The sequence below is a fragment of the Crocodylus siamensis genome, chromosome 7 (genome assembly GCF_052110815.1).
Source record: "Crocodylus siamensis isolate JL-2025a chromosome 7, ASM5211081v1, whole genome shotgun sequence".
Classification (NCBI taxonomy): domain Eukaryota; kingdom Metazoa; phylum Chordata; order Crocodylia; family Crocodylidae; genus Crocodylus; species Crocodylus siamensis.
Genome location: NC_143401.1, coordinates 3287267 through 3302506, shown reverse-complemented (window position 1 = coordinate 3302506; position 15240 = coordinate 3287267). Strand labels below are relative to the sequence as shown.

The following is a 15240-nucleotide window of genomic DNA, read 5'->3' as shown; positions in this document are numbered from 1 at the left end:
CACCACTGTTTAAAACCAAGTCTCAGTCTTGCCAATTCCTGCAGCCAGTGACTTCTAGCAGCATGCTCTAGAGTAACAGACACACGGTGTTAAAGCTGGTGGCTGGACCTGAACCCCGCAGGGCAGCTGGGGTCTGAAACCACCCGCACAGCGACATGCTGAGCGAGAGGGCAGCTTGTGCAGCAAAGCTCTGGGGGTTGTGGAAATCATTGTGCTTTTGCTAGTGAAACCTCTCACTGCTGCTTCCAGGATGCTGCCGCATTGCCGAATGCAACCAGTACCAGGGCACTGGCAGTGGGTGAAGTCGATAGGAAGCGCTGAGGATCTCTCCCACCCGCATTAGAGAGCCAGTCGCTGTACGCGGGCCTTGCCAGGAACGCGCATGGTCGCTCCCTGAAAAGCCGAGTAGCTGCGGGAGGATGCAGCCTGTGTAGGGGATATTGCAAGAAAGGATTACAACAGGCCTGGATAAAAATACTCTCTTTATTTGCACACAACTCCCAGCTCCTTCTGCTTGCTACACCACCAGGTGCAAGCTGGCGTACTCCTTGCATCCTCCTGGAAGACAGCCGTGCAAGGCGCAGACATCGGAGGGCTTCCCCGGCTCATTAAAGAATACCAGACCATCCTGTCCAGCCTGTTCCTGGGTGCAGATCAGGTGTCTAATAACTCTGTTCCCTTCCGAGTCCTCCGTGAAGAGCAAGTCAGGGGCTGCGTCTGGGCCGCTGGAGGGGCTGCTCGCCCCACCGCCCCAGTCCTGCCGAGCCTTCTTCCGCGGAGGGGCCCCGAGTCCCGCCTGGAGCCGCCGATGAGCCACGGCGCGGCGTCCCTCCGAGTCCCGGGTGAGGGGGGCGCCGGGCTGCCCGGGCCCCGCTGCGGCCGCGGTGTTGGTGAGCGGCCGCAGGGGCTCGGCGGCGCCGGCTCCCCCCGGGCGCGGGCGGCGGGGCGGCTGGCCGCCCCCGGCCCGGGCCGCGGGGGCCGCGTTCTCGGGCTCGCGGGCTCGGCTCGGCGCGGCGATGCCCGCCCGCCTGCCGCTCGGGCCCGGCCCGGGCCGCGCCAGCGGCTGCCCGCGCTGCGCCCCGCCGGGGCCGGACGGCGGCGCCTCGGCGAGGGGAGCCCGCGGCCGGCTCTGCCCCGCGGGGCCTGCGCGGGCCGGGAAGAAGGCGGCGATGCGGGTCTGGCGGCTCCGGGCCCGCGGCCGTGCCGTGTCCAGCCAGACCCCGCACGTCTCCGCCGCGCCGCGCCGCATCGTCTGCGCCTGCGCGGGCCGCCGCCCGCCAATCGCCCGCGCCGGCTGGGCGCGCTTCAGCGCCTGTGCGTGTGCGCGTGCGCGGGGGGGCAGACGGACCCCGCCAGCCCGCCCTGGGTCCCGCCCCGGCCGTGCGGCGCCACCCTCCCTCAGCGGCCGCTGGGGTGTCGGCGCCTCCCCGCCCTCCCCTCCCCGGAGGTGCCCCGGGCCCCGCACCGAGGCGGGCCGGAGCGCCCCAGCGACCTGCAGGCCCGGGCGGGAGCCGCCGGACTGCCGAGGGGGGGAGGGGGCCAGGCGCCGTGAGGGTAAGAGCGCCTGGGGCAGCGGAGGCCGCCGTGACCCGAGCAGCGCCTTCGCCCACGGCCCCGCGAGAGCAGGCGCGGGCGGCAGCGCGCGGGGCCTCGCGCAGCCGGAGCGGGCGGCCAGGCTCGCGGGGCGAACAGCGGGACCGGCTGGAGCCGCGGCCGGGGACACAAGGCGCCGTGGGGGCAAGGCCCTGGCCTCCCCTCCCGCCGCAGGTCTCAGCGAAAGAAACCTGCCCGAAGCCCAGGCCCGCGTGACCCCGCTCCGGCGGCTGGTGCCCAGCCCCTGGCCGCGCTGCCTCGCCTGCGTGCCGGTCCGTTTCCCACTGTCCGAGCTCCCTCGAGACAGCGGGCGCCGCCCTGGCAGCGCAGCCTTATCCTCCAGCCGGCTGGCCCTCTGGGAGAGGCTGCACCGCCCAAAGCAAGGCCCTCTCATCCATCTCCGGGGCTCAGCCCTCGTCCTCTCCGGAATCAAACCCCAACAGCACAGCCACAGACCTCCCCCCAGAAAAAGAACACTGGAGCGGGGCAGATCCGGCTTCTCTCCCCACCGCCAGGCTCGTTTGCTCCGCTCTACAGCCCCAGGGGCAGGAATCCACCACAGGGGGAAAACGGTCACGGGTGTCGCCAGATCCTGCATCCCTGTGTTAACACGGGGCACGGCAGCTTCTACATCCAGCAGATGCCACCTGCCATGAGGCGCCACGCTGGCCGCGAGTCAGCTCCTGCCTTCAGGACACTGCTGCCACCGGAGAAGAGACGCGGCCCCTCGCACCCAGGTTTGGACGAGCCGGTCGCACGGATTAGAGGGGACGGAGCACAGTCAGGGATGCTCCTCTCCCCCTCGGAGGCACGGACGCCTCCAGCGCTCTCGAGTGCTGCGGTGCCTTAGCGCTGAGACCCTGCCTCTTGTCCTCAGAGCACTTGGCACGTTAAGTCCTGGTGAGATCCAGGGCCTGAGTCTGGGTAAGCCCTTAACAACTGGGCTCAGGATCAGGCCTTGGCTTGGGGAGAGCGGGGCAGAGCAGAAATGCCCTCATCCATCCATCCCGGCACCCCCTGCCTTGCACAGCTCAAGGCCAGTTGCCATCGGGTACTTGGTGCCATGTGCTTTTCCTTACAAAGCTCTCTCATTAGCACTGGCTGTGGCACGTGAAGCAGCATGTAGGCTGCCAGTGTGCTTTAAAGCTTAATTAAATACCAAGGCATTGCCAAGCTTCATTAAAATGCTCCCCACCTGCCAGGATTAGACCCACAAGCCTCCAGGCTCTGCAGCACTCACTGCATTCCTAGCGCCCAGCACTAGCGAGCGAAGCTGCAGCTTGCAAAATGGTCCTGGTGACTGGAGCCCCTTTCAGGCTAGGCACAGAGCACAACCGATCAGTGCCCCCCACTCCCGCCCGCTGCAGGCAGGGCCTCAGACTAGACCCCGTGGAGAGCCGGGAGAGTCCTGGGTGGCTGGGCCAAGCTGCGGAGGAGCCGAGGGAGCAAACCCTAAACTTGCGTGGCCGCTCTTATGTGGGGCAACCCTTCCCTCCCCTGCAGCCAGGCCTGGATTTGAGACCAGCAATGACTCTCCTGCTGTCCAGCCTCTCACCAAACCCACCCCCTCCCCCTCAGGGGTCACCGGCATGAGCCCTGCAGCAAACGTCTCCCTCTAGGCTGTCCTTAATGGGGAAGGATCTTCCTGTGCCTCCCCCACAAGCTCCTGTCCCTCCCCACCAACCACCCGTTGCTCTCAGCGTGTCTCCCTTCTGCCCTTTTCCACCGGTGCATTTGTTCCCCTGTTCCCGCAGGCTCCTAGTCCTTGCCATTTTCTGCTCCCGCCGAAGCAGGTGGAGCTCCAGGCACAGCAGGAGTAGAGCAGCCGCCCTGTGTCACTCAACTCTGCTCCCATCGGGTCTGCACAACCCCCGTGCCTCGGCGTTGCAGGGGGAAGAGGTCAGTGGGAATGAGGCCTCCTCTCCTTCCATGTCCTCTCCTGCTCCTGCCCATCCTTGTCGTGGGCCGCTGGCAGTGCAAAGCCCTCATCTCCCCTGTTCTTGGCCCGGGGCACATCAGGGTTGATTGCTACCAAGGTGCTTTGTGGCTGCGGTGTGCAAGAGGGTGCTTGTGGGTCCTAATGGCAAACGAGACCCATCCTGGACTTGTCTCCTTGCTTGCTGCTCTGTGATGTATGGAGGAAAGCTGGATTTGGCTTTGATGTCTAACTTCTCCCACAGAAACCTCAGGACTGTCAGCTCTGCCCTGCTTTGTGTTGCTAGAAAGCCTCACTGGGGACCCCAGATGTGACCAGGGAACTTCCCCCCTCCAGACCTCAGGGTACAAGGATGGACTCTAACACACAGCTTTTATCTCAGGCATTTGAGTTTAATCAGAATTACAGCAAAACCAGTTTTAACTACTCTGATTTAAGTCACTTCCCTTCCCGCGCATCTCCGGGCTTCAAATGCAGGGCACCTCTGACGCTGCAGTCCTGCTGGGTTTCCAGCGCTTCATACAGTGCTCCGGGAAACACGGGGTCTGAATTTCAAATGCAGAAAACAAGCAGCGGGAGGAAAACCTTTCACACACACACTCGTGCACACAGACACACACATCCATGCATGCTTTCCAGGATACAGAATCAAACCCCCTGGCAAGGCCCGCCATCTCGGTATTTCCCCTTTTCCACCTCCACTGTATCCTGAAGCCCCCGGGCAGGTTTTAACCCGCAGGTCAGGGCGAGTGCCATTCAGACAGCTCGGCAGCCAGGATTCAGTAGCCTGGGAGCAGTCCGGGGGCATCACTCTGCTTTGCAGCTCAGTTTGCGCTTCACTTTGCCAGCCATATACGTGGCCGTGAGGACACAGCAGATGACTGTGAAGAGGCAGAGAGCAGAGAAGTTGTGGGGCATCTCGGCGTGCAGACCGGCATAGACCTGTTTCCTTGACTCGTAATCCAACACCACCGCCTGGACCTGGGCCAGGGTACACAGCACCAGAAACACGTGAAAGATCTGATGGCCCTGCCCAAAGAAGTGGCATTTCCCAGGGAACCACTTCTCTGGGTAGGGGTATGAGAAGAACAAGACGCCGAGGAGAAAAAACAGCACCTGGCACTTGTGGTACAGGATGGCTGGGTCTGGGTGCTCGGAGGACTGCGTCACGTAGATCCGATGAATCACAGGGCTGATGTCGAGGACGTAGGCCAGGCCCGAGGGCATCTCCTGATACAGCCTGCTCAGATATCGCGGCAGCTGGTGATACCGGTACTTGGCGTAGCAGGACCCCGCACAGGACAGCCAAGCCAACGAGACAGCCCCTGCCATGTAGAAGCCCTTGATCTTGGCGTGCCAGGCTGGCTCGATGACATAGTAGTAGTGTGCCGTGGCACTGCCGTACTGGTAGATGGCAACGCCCACGTAGTCCATGAAGAAGAAGCTGTAATGCCAGAACTCGGACTTGGCCTGAAGCAGGTGGGCCAGGGTGCTGAAGGTCAGGTAGGTGATGGAGGCGACGAGGATGATGAACAAGGGGTGGGCATGAGGATCGCTCATGAAGTCGATGGTGTGGGACAGCTGCTGGAACCTGAGCAGCAGGACCACGGCAGCCACCAGGTGGGTCCAGACGTTGATGGCTTCATTGTGCTGCTGGAAGAGCGTCAGGAAGTAGTACTTCCAGGTCTGGTTGAGAGGCCGGTAGCCCGTGTGGATGTAGGGCTTCCGGAAGATCTTGGGCACATCCGAAGTGCCCACGGTGGATGGGGAGGCAGGGAACGCGGCCTCCAGCAGCCTGGGGATGTGCCAAGGCTGCTGGACATGGATGAAAAGGCGGCTGAGCTTTTCCGTGACAATAGTTGCCATGACGAAATCAAACTCTCCTCTGCTGCCCAGCAAAAGACCTTCGGGAAGAGACGAGGAGAAAGCTTAGAGCAGGTTTCCCGGGGACGGTTATGTAAGGCTGGGGGGTTTCTAAACGATCCCTGAGCCTGGCGAGGAGGGGATGATGGTCCCATTAGCCTCAGAGGAAATGAGAAATGAAGGCTGGCTGTGGGGACGGGGGGCATTGAAGTGGTATCACGTCGCGCCCGAAAGGCCGCAGACCGGTGCTCGGTGCTGTACGCCTGTCCCGGGGAGCTTGCAAAGCGGGAGGCGAGGCTGCGGGCTTCCCGTGCGCTCTTTCTCCCGCCGGCCGGGGAAGCAGCAGTCCCGGGCAGCCCCCTCCCCCCGCGCTGGTTACACACGTGTCCTGGCTCCACGCGGCAGACACGAGTGGCTCGTAGCCGGGGCTTGGCGCATCGCTTCCTACCGGTACCTGCGCTGCAGAATGGGCTGTCGGCCCATGGCTGCCCCACGGCAGCCAGCTCAGACCCGCCTTCCTCGCCCCGCTGCAGGGCCGGCAGGAAGCGAAGGGGAAGGAGCGGGAAGCAGCTTGGGCGGGGGAGGGAAGGAGCCCCGCGGCATCCGGGCGGCGAGGGGGCTGGGGCGGCCCGCGCGCTCCGCACCCCCAGGCCAGAAGCTGGGTGGGAGATGAAGCAACCCTGCCACCCACCCCCCACCCCGCACAGGCCGCTGTCACCGCGGGCCCCCTCCCTACCTGCCTGCCTAGGGCTCAGTGCGTTTAGTGGCCCAGCTCTCTGCCCATCAGCTCCCTCCAGCACAGACCTGCAGTTGCACCTCTACATTTAAAACAAAATCCAGCAGGAGAAAGGGAGCGGCAGCTGCTTTCCATAGACAGCGGAAGTAGCGATGATAATGACTAGCAGCTTGTGTGGGCTCCTTTCACTCTGAGGCAGCTTTCATGATCCACTCGAAAGACCCAAGCGGATGCCTCGTTTCCGGAGCTGAAGTGTAGCCAGCGGCCGCTGCGGGGCGATGCGAGATCAGGCTCCCGCAACGTCTGCAGGATCCACCCCAAGGCCAGGGACAAAGCCGTTCACAAAAGACCAAGCCCCATGCTTCCCCTGCCACTGCTGCGCTGAGCGCTTGGGGCACAGGCAGAATCCCACCGACCTGGGGCTGGAGCGCTGGGTTTCACCCCACCGCAGGGTTCGATCGTGGGAAAAACGCCCTTCTGGCACTGCTGACTGCCCAGCACTAAGATGCGACTACAATACGTGCCCACGCCGACAGACACCGCCGTCACGCTCTGGCTAGCAATGCAGCGGAGGTGTGCCCATTGCTAAGTGGAGGCTGCTGCTGCAGTAACGGATGGGTGCGCTCCGTGAACCCAAAGCAGTAGGTGCTGGTGGCTGGGTGGCAAGACCGCCCCGGTCTCCCCCAGGCGGCGGCCACAACGCCAGCCCCATCCGACAGCCTAGATCTCATCAGGGCTAAAACAGAAAACGTAATGTCAGCGGGGGGAAAAAAAAAAAAAAAAAATCAATGGCCCAACAGCCTACATATTACCTCCATAGTGCATTTAATAAACAGCGGCAGCTCTCTCTCCTCTCCCCCGCCACAATCTTTCCAAGAATCTGGAGTTGTAGGCTTTGAGGCCCAATCACTAAGTAGCAAACCTGTGGTGCAAATGCTACAAGGAGCACACGGAGTTCGTGTCACAGCTCAGGACAGGCAGCGCAGCCATGGATTGGGCAGGGAGCAGACAGCAGCACGGCAGGCAGCAGGAAGGGGATCCGAAGGGCACTCCAGGCCCAGCATGTGGCATGCTACCAAGGCTGGCCCCCACTGCTCTACTGCAACTTGTCTGTCAAGCCCCATTATTATCAAACCCCTCGATTATTTCTGTAAGAGCCCCCAAAACTTCTGCTGGATTGAAACATACCTGTTGGAAAAGCAACCTTGATTTGAAGACAGCAAGACCTAGAGCATCCACCTTTCTTGAGCATTTGCTTCAATGCTCAGACTTGTTTGTTGGTAATAATCCACACAACATGCTTATTTTTTGGCTTCAAAACTTGGTGCTTCTGGGGGACCGATCTCTTCCCTCAACACATCCCATCCCCTCTAATCACCTCACTATTTTTGTCCACCTAATTCCTGGCACTTTCATCTTTTCTTCTCTTCCCCCTTAATACTGTCTCTCGAGTACCCGCCATCTCGTATTCTTCTTAGGGTAAAGCCATGTTAGTCTGAAATCAGGGCAGGGTTAGGGTTCGGATGCATGAGTTTCCACAGGTGACAGTTTATTTAATCAAATGTAGCAGCAGACAAAGTAGGCTGTTGCCTACAAAACCGCACACCTCGGACCCAGGATAAATGAGATGGGGCAGGCATATCCCGTGAGCTGCGTTCCTTTTAGATGCAATGCAAGAATCACTGTCGGGTATAACTAGGCCTCCACGATGAAAGGCCTCCAAGTCATGGCTGGAGGCAGGGTTGACGTTTCACTACAGCCTGGCAGGATTGGGCTTCCCCCTGGGAGCCAGCATGCTCTGCGGGGCATTTTCAGGAACGCTATAAGCCGTGCTGGTAGTGTGCTTCAGGAGGTGCAGCACTAGGAGTAGCTGGGAGACCTACCATTCATGCCTGACTTACGCTGCTACATGAGCCCACGTAATCCAATTTACCTCCATCACTGTTTCCTCTCTTGGGAACAGGCACGAAAATACTTAATGCTCTCCAAGATCCTTGAAGGAAGAGATCACGTCAACTGCATTTCTGATATTCCTAGTCTCCTCCCCACCCCCCTTTTCAACACTTAGCTCACGTAAGCAGAACACAACTCACCACGAGGCTGAGAAGCGAGATTTCTACAGCAGTACGCCCAGGAAACGGCAGGGGGAGACCAACTTTGAGAATGAATCAACAGATTTAAGAACAAAGATTCTGTCTGCCGGCCCCCAGCTCACCTCCCCCCTCCTGCCATACAGCTCCCACCACTGTAAATAAATGCCACTGTTGCTTAGGTGGTATGCCATCCTCCAGCCACGTGAAGGGTCCTGTATCCTTCTGATTTGCATCTAGCTCCATATCAAACAATATTGTCTCTACAACAGAAAGGCCAAAGTGATTGAGAAGTAGGGAGGGACTATGGGTATCTCACCATTATGGGATGTTTTAGAAGTGTTTACCACCAAGAATTTCAACTTTAGTCAATGGAAACAGCTGTCAGTTTCTGGAAGAGACGAACAAAGTTAAGCTCAATATGAAGTCATGTATTACAGACTCAGAAGGATTTTTTTCTTTTTTTTTTTTTTTTTTTTTTTTTTTTTTAAAAGGTGAACCCTTGTTCTATCTAGGTTGGCAAAAAAAAAAAGCCCCCAAATGTCAGGCCAGTGTGCATCACATTGGATTGGCACTTGTGAATGTGCAAAACTTTGGAAGTCAGTATTCCTCCAGCCCTTGCTGGCCCAACAATACCGAGCAATTAGCAGAGCAGGCAACAGAGTACAGCATTTGCGCTCTCAGAGCAAACATTTACAGGAGACAAAGTGGCTGCGACCAATGCTGGAACATCTCCTGCTCAATGTGTTGCCAATGAATCGCAGGTTGGGGACCACCATCCTAGGTTATTCCAGTTTTGGAGCATCTGGGAAGCTACCAAGCATGGCAAGGTGGCAAAAAGGCTTAGCAGGCACCACAGTGAATCCTAGCATGAATTTGGGAGACCTTGTTTCCCCTTGCGCCCCCTGGCATAACAAGGAATAACAGCCACAAGTTGTTGAGGAGGTTTAGATTAGACACCTGTAAGAACTAGTTCAGTCAGGGCGGCTAGGATCTGGAACCAACTTCCAAAGGAAGTGGTGCTGGGTCCTACCCTGGGGGACTTTAAAAGGTCCCAGCCAGGTAGGCATCAAGCCATTTTTTCTCCTGCCCAGGCAGGGGGTCAGACTTGAAGATCTACAAGGTCCCTTCTGACCTTAGTTTGAGGGGACTTTAACACTGCAAACCTTCCCATCCACGTGATTAACTGCCCATTGAGCTGGTGCTTACGGGGCCATGCGTCTGCCTTCAGTAATCATTCCCTTCCTTCATACTAGGTGACCGAGTTCAAAAGAGCTGTTCGGTTTTAGAGGTGTGCACCCTATTCCCACAATTAAGTGTCCATGACAACAGGTTTGTTCCAAGTACTGGAGTTTCTGATAGGACCCACCCCTCACCCCCCTTGCAAATTCAAGCCTCTAGCACACAAGCCCAAATCATTTTCTGCAGTTTCCAGTAGTTTCTTCACAGTGCTTGCATCATGCCATGCCAAGAGCTCAAGTAGCTTTTGGGAAATACTCGTTATGTTAGGAAGGGGGGAAAAAAAAAGCCACATTACACAACCATGTAACAAGGACTTATTTGTTGAAGCATCAGCATCCAAAGGGAGGTGGTTCTGAACCATTTTAAACAGAAAACAGTAGCAGCTGACAAGTGCTGAGGTGTCAACACAAAGCTCTTATTGTAGAATTAAGACAATGAAAACAGGGCTAGGGAAAAGGCTGCCATACAGCACCCCCAGTAGCTGGGTGAGAGGCGAGAGAGTGCTGCTACAGGCTTTTCATTTTAATGCTAAGTAAGAAGGTCTGTTTTAGGCTTCACTCATCTCTACATTGGCCATTTTTAAACACTCAGTTATGCTGGTCCAGGAAAAAAAAAAAAGTCCCATAAGAGCACTGTGCAGCTTTATTAAGTCACTCAGTTACAGCAGTATCTTATAAGACTGGGACAGAGTCAGATTTTGAAGTGGAACAGATATTCAGCATGGAACAGTATTACTACATATTCCTTTCACAAACATGTTTTACAGAGCTGATACAGTACTAGCAAAAAAAGTCAACCTGGGCACAAGTGCCCTGGAGTAGAAAAGGATGCAACAAGATAGCTACACTGGAAAGACAACACTTTAGAAAAAAGTGAAACATGTAAAGTCTCCCCTTTTGTCCCCAAAGCAAGTGTACAGTTTGGATCTACCTTTACAGTTCTACATCAGTTTTCTAGAAACTTAACAGAAAAAAAGAAGAAAAACCACTGGCCAGTACAGTCTTTGGATATTTAGGGGAGGGGGAGAGTCAGTTTCCAGAATGAAGTCAGTCAGTTTCACCTTCACCGGGGTCTTTGCCTTCTTTGTTCTTTCGCACTTCTTCAATGTGCTTGTCCTGAAAAAGGTGACAGAGTCCACTAAATAAACCAAGACTATGTTTGTGCTGGGACTTTTACCTCCATATTGGCATCATATACTGTGTCCTCCAAACCCCATTTTTAGCTTCTTAACCGCCGCCCCAGCTAACCAGTGTACCCTGAACTCTTCTACTACAGGACCTTGCTTTAGAAAAAAGGAAGAAAATCAAAGCTTCCCCAGGCCCCTTCTCCCTAAGCATGGATTTCCATGAGGTCTTTTGTAGGTGTAATAGACTTCAGTCTATTAAACCGACACCCGAGTGTGCCTGCCTATTCCAACAACCCCCCCCACTCAGTCGTTAGCTAGTCAGCATAGTAAGAGCATTTCAAGTTCTCTTCCCAGATGGGAATTGGAACTCTACACCTACTTTCTCCCTCAAGCGCTCCAGTTTAGCAGCCATTTGTGCCTCTCGGTTTTCTTTGTTAGCTTCCATTTTGTGGGTCAGCTTCTCTTCTGCCATTTTGCTGAAATTATTATTTTCTTCAATTGCTTTCTGAAGCACCTCTTTTTCATGCTCTCGTTTCTCAGCTAGTTGCTTCAAGACTTCTGCTTCATGAGACTAACAAAATAGACCATGCACGTTTAGACACAGGAGAGATGAACTATATAAATACTTACACCTCGGGCAGCTTCTACACTGAAGAGAAGAGACTTTAGGCTACATCCTTGAGCAAAAACAGTCATTCAACATGCATCAGACATGCATGTTAAATGATGTCGTTACATCTGACTACACAGGGAAATAAGTCACTGCAGCTAAATGCAAGAACTTAGCTGGACAGTTCCCTGGAAGTGCAAGAACGTGGTCTAGCCCCAGTTAAGTCTCCCCTATAATAAATCTTTGTCCTCAGGAGAGAATAAAAAACAAAAAAAAAAGAGAGATTACTGTTTTAGTGCAAACCCAGAAGCATTAGAGATTGTACGAAGTCAGTGTGCCTATATCAAGTAGCATATGGAGTTCTGACTCCCTCAGTTCTCACCAAGTACTTGAAGTCATGTCTCAGCAAAGCAACTTGCTGCCAAACAGGACTTTTAGTCAACTCCCTACCCACAGACAGAGCTGTCAATTTTCCTGGGAGGACTCTCAGTAAAACTTTCAGTCTCTTGAAGCCATATTAATACTCCTTGCTAAATATTTTCCCCTCCCACTTTCAAGTGACCAGGTAAACAGTGCACAGGTTTCACCATAGTTTAAACATAAAAGAGTAAAACCCCCAGAACCTCTACTGGAAGTCATTTAAATTAACATCCTTTGCATCTGCACCACTTAGTGGGGAGGGGAGAGAAGAGGCAGTAACTTGTCTTCCCGAACTGAAATTTGCTCCACTCCACTGGCATCCCTAGACGCAGAGTACCATCAGCAAACAAGCCAGCTTGCCTACTGAAAGCTACGGTTATGTTGCATCTACCTTGCGTCTCTCTTCTGCAGCTTCCAATTTCTTCTGAATTTCTTCCAGTGAGACATCCTTCTTTTTCGGAGGGGAGAGAGGAAATTCCGGGACTGCTTCTTTTGAACGAGGGCTGAGTATCAGCTCAAATGCCTGGCCAGAGGCACGCTTTTCAAGCTCTTTCACCTGAATGTCTAGGAAAGGGACATGAAACTGAGCCAATCACTGACTTAACTTTAGTTAAACCATGGACAAGCATGCAGTGCACGAGTACAATGAAACAAAGCAGAGAGCATTTAAACAGAGGGGGTAAGCCTGTTTAAAGCAGCAGTGAGATCCAACAGCAGGTTAAACACCTTGTTTTCCAACTTGAACAGTAAAGTCCCTTGCACATGAACTTAGAAGGATCATTTTTTAGCATGGCAAGACTTATTCTACCCCTGGAGAAAGCTGAAAAAACAAAGGAGTTAAACAGACCTGCCCAAGGTTTTAGAGCAAGACTGGGCTTGATTACACTCCTGTGCCCCTGCACAATACAACAACCAACTGGCTAGCTTTTCTTCCAGGATTACATTCTATAAAGAATGAAAAAATGAATATATATTTCATCAAGAACCAAGCATTCTGTTCTTACCCTGTGAACAGGTAAGTCTGTTCTCCAAGATTCATAAAGCAGCAGTGCTAGGGCACCAGCTTTGTTCACTACATCTACGTTACAGCGATTGCTTTCACTGACCAGATGGCAAACAGATGAATGGAAAGCCACGTGCTAACAGATGCAGCCAGCCCAACTCAAAACGTTTCTTCCCCCCCATATAAACGTATGGGATTTTAAACATCTTCTCCACAGTAGCGCAACACAGGAGGACAGTTAAACACCACTCGGTAAACTGACCACGATTACACGCTAATGAATCCGACACAGGACGTACCTGCTGAAGTAGCCATGTCCGAGATGGTGGACACCACAAGCCTGCTCCGCAAGATCTCCAGCCAGCTGGACCTCCAACTAACGAAACAGAGATTAAGTCTTTGACAAAAGAAAAATCATTACAAAAAGAGACTGCTTTCCATGGGTATTTGGATGGGAGTTACAATAAGCAGGAGACCACGTGAAAGACTGCTGCGGAGACGTGGCTCCAGCATTTAACAGTGCTGCTCGAGCCAGGTGGTCCCTGAACACTGTCAGGCCTTGTTTGTTACAGGAAATCTCTTTCAGCCACAAAGACTCTGCTAGACCAGGAAAGCAAACAACGCCCCCATCCAAAAAAAATGCCCCCTTGACTTTTTCTAAATGATTAAGTACATTTTATATTTTAAGGGTGCGTGTGCACGCGTGCGTGGTGAGGGGGGAAGAATAGCTTGGTCCAAGAGAAGTGGATTCAGGACATTTACACTGCATACATTTGAAGCCTCAACAAAATGAGGACGCATCTAGTCTTAAAAATAAATAAATAGATAGATAAATAAATAATAAAAAACAAAAGCTAATTTTAAATAGCTTTTAGTCTGCACCGATGGGGTATGTTGTGTCTTTCCACCCCCCGACCCCTTTATGATGGTCAAGTATGTGTCTACCTCCAGTCCAAGCTGCATTATAGCACACCTGCAGATCAGTCATTGTCTTTAAAAAATAATAATAATGATGATTGGACACCCTATACCTTCCCAGTACTGGGAGGAGGAGGAGGCTGGTGTTCACACCCCCATTTTAGAGATAGGAATAATAGAGGTAGCAGAGATCTCCGGGGGAGGAGGGAGAAATGGGGTGGGGCCAGCTCTACCCAACCCCTACTGGCTGGACCGCGAGGGCCGCCCAGCCAATGAGGACGCAGCCGCCCCGCCCAGCCCCGCCCCCCGGCCGAATTCAAACGGCCGTTGAGCGCGCGCGCGGCTGGGGGCGCGGGGAGGGGGCGGGGCCAACGGCAGCATCCGGGCACCCGCGCGCCCCTCGCCCGCTTCACCGCGCCCCTCCCCCCCTCCGGCCCGGCCCCGCCCCCCGCCCGCGAACAATGGCGAGGCTGTCACTGGAGCAGCGACGGGGAGGGGTCGGCCCCTCCCTCCACGGCAGCGGGGACAATGGGAGCCCCCCCGTTGTGTCCCCGACCCCCCCGGGGAAGGGGCAAGGGGAAGAGGCAGGGGGCAGGGTCCCTCCGCGCGCCGCGCCGCGCCATACCGCGCCTCACCGCGCCCACCAGCTCCGTCCGCAGCGCCAGCCGTTCTCCGCTCCCGCCCGCCCCGCCGAGCACAAAAGCGCCAAACAAAGGCACGTGACCCGCCCCGCCCCGCCCCCATTGGCCGAGCGCGGCGGCACGTGCCGCTCTACTGGGGGGACTAGGGGCCGGCCCCCTCCCCAGCGCCGCGCGGGGCGTGCCGGGGGCTGTAGTCCGCCCCGCCCCTCCCCTCCCCCGCGCGAGGGGCCTGGACCCGGCCACGGACCCTCCCCCCTTACACCGGCGTGGCACACGAGCAGGTCTGTGACCCCAACTCTTTATTTCAGGACGTGACGGGGGGAATAACCCTCCCCCCCCAAAAAAGGTGTATATTGTACCAAAAAAAAAACCCTTGACAGTTTTGCACATGAAATCCTGCTTTACAAGAGGCGCATGTTGTGACCAAAACCACAAAGCAGAGACGCCCGGGCTGATCTGACGGCTGTTTCCATGGAAACCGCATCCATCCCTCCATCCCTGCAGGCGGCGCAGGGGCCCGGTTTCCGCGGCGGCCCAAGGGCGTGTCACGGGTCTGCCCGCTGGGTGCCAGGACCCGGGACCAGGACGCCCGTCTGGGGGCCGCACACCCGCCACGGCAGAGGGCAGCCGCCCAGGGGCCAACGGCACAAAACGACCCCCTATACCGAAGTCACCGGCAAGCGAAGGGATGGATGCGGGGCTGCGTGGGCCCGAGACCGAAAGCGATGCAACAACCCCCAACGCTGGGCCGCAAAATGATACCGTCGATTAGACCGACTGAGGCGCTGCAAAATAAAGATAGCAGAAAACATACGTATTGGTGATTTCTCGGTCGGCCTAAGCAAAGGTATTGTTTTGGAGCCAAGCGTTGGAGATTTTTGCATGTCGAGAGGCTGCCAACGCACTTCTGCGATTGCCGCCCGGAAGCCGCGGCCGCTGACTGCCCGTGCCGCAAACCGAAGTGGGCTGCGTTCGTTATCATTTATTTATTGCTATCCACGTGCACTGAATGGCCGGCAGAGCGGTTTGATTTTAAAGCCCTTTCCTAACCACAGTGAGCTG

The 15240-nt window shown here is 55.6% G+C and overlaps 2 protein-coding genes across 4 annotated transcripts; both read right to left on the bottom strand.

Moving 5' to 3' along the window:
* Nucleotides 1-4329: 4329 nt before the first annotated feature.
* On the bottom strand, nt 4330-9948 carry PAQR7 (progestin and adipoQ receptor family member 7). 3 transcript variants are annotated; one of them, XM_090057198.1, is made up of 3 exons: nt 6545-9948; nt 6197-6396; nt 4330-5433 (listed from the first exon to the last, which is right to left on the bottom strand). In XM_090057198.1, exons 2-3 carry the CDS (start codon nt 6261-6263, stop codon nt 4337-4339), a joined length of 1164 nt encoding a protein of 387 aa, XP_089913324.1. In that variant the 5' UTR covers nt 6264-6396; nt 6545-9948; the 3' UTR covers nt 4330-4336. The 3 variants fall into 3 exon arrangements, with proteins under 3 accessions (XP_089913324.1, XP_089913325.1, XP_089913327.1); XM_090057199.1 differs by having other exon boundaries at nt 6129-9948; XM_090057201.1 differs by lacking the exons at nt 6197-6396; nt 6545-9948 and adding an exon at nt 5847-6078.
* Nucleotides 9949-10084: 136 nt separating this feature from the next.
* STMN1 (stathmin 1) lies at nt 10085-14242 on the bottom strand. Its single transcript, XM_090057203.1, has 5 exons — nt 14163-14242; nt 12919-12995; nt 12008-12180; nt 10966-11157; nt 10085-10575 (listed from the first exon to the last, which is right to left on the bottom strand). Exons 2-5 carry the CDS (start codon nt 12932-12934, stop codon nt 10507-10509), a joined length of 450 nt encoding a protein of 149 aa, XP_089913329.1. The 5' UTR covers nt 12935-12995; nt 14163-14242; the 3' UTR covers nt 10085-10506.
* Nucleotides 14243-15240: the final 998 nt, after the last annotated feature.

Coding starts and splice junctions, on each gene's coding strand:
- PAQR7 (XM_090057198.1), bottom strand. CDS start 6,263: ATGGAAAGCAGCTGCCGCTCCCTTTCTCCTGCTGGATTTTGTTTTAAA. Junction 5,434..6,196: donor ATGTAGAGGTGCAACTGCAG/GTCTGTGCTGGA, acceptor CTCTTCCCGAAG/GTCTTTTGCTGGGCAGCAGA.
- STMN1 (XM_090057203.1), bottom strand. Junction 11,158..12,007: donor CTGCAGAAGAGAGACGCAAG/GTAGATGCAACA, acceptor CTATTTTGTTAG/TCTCATGAAGCAGAAGTCTT. Junction 10,576..10,965: donor TGGAGCGCTTGAGGGAGAAA/GTAGGTGTAGAG, acceptor CACCTTTTTCAG/GACAAGCACATTGAAGAAGT.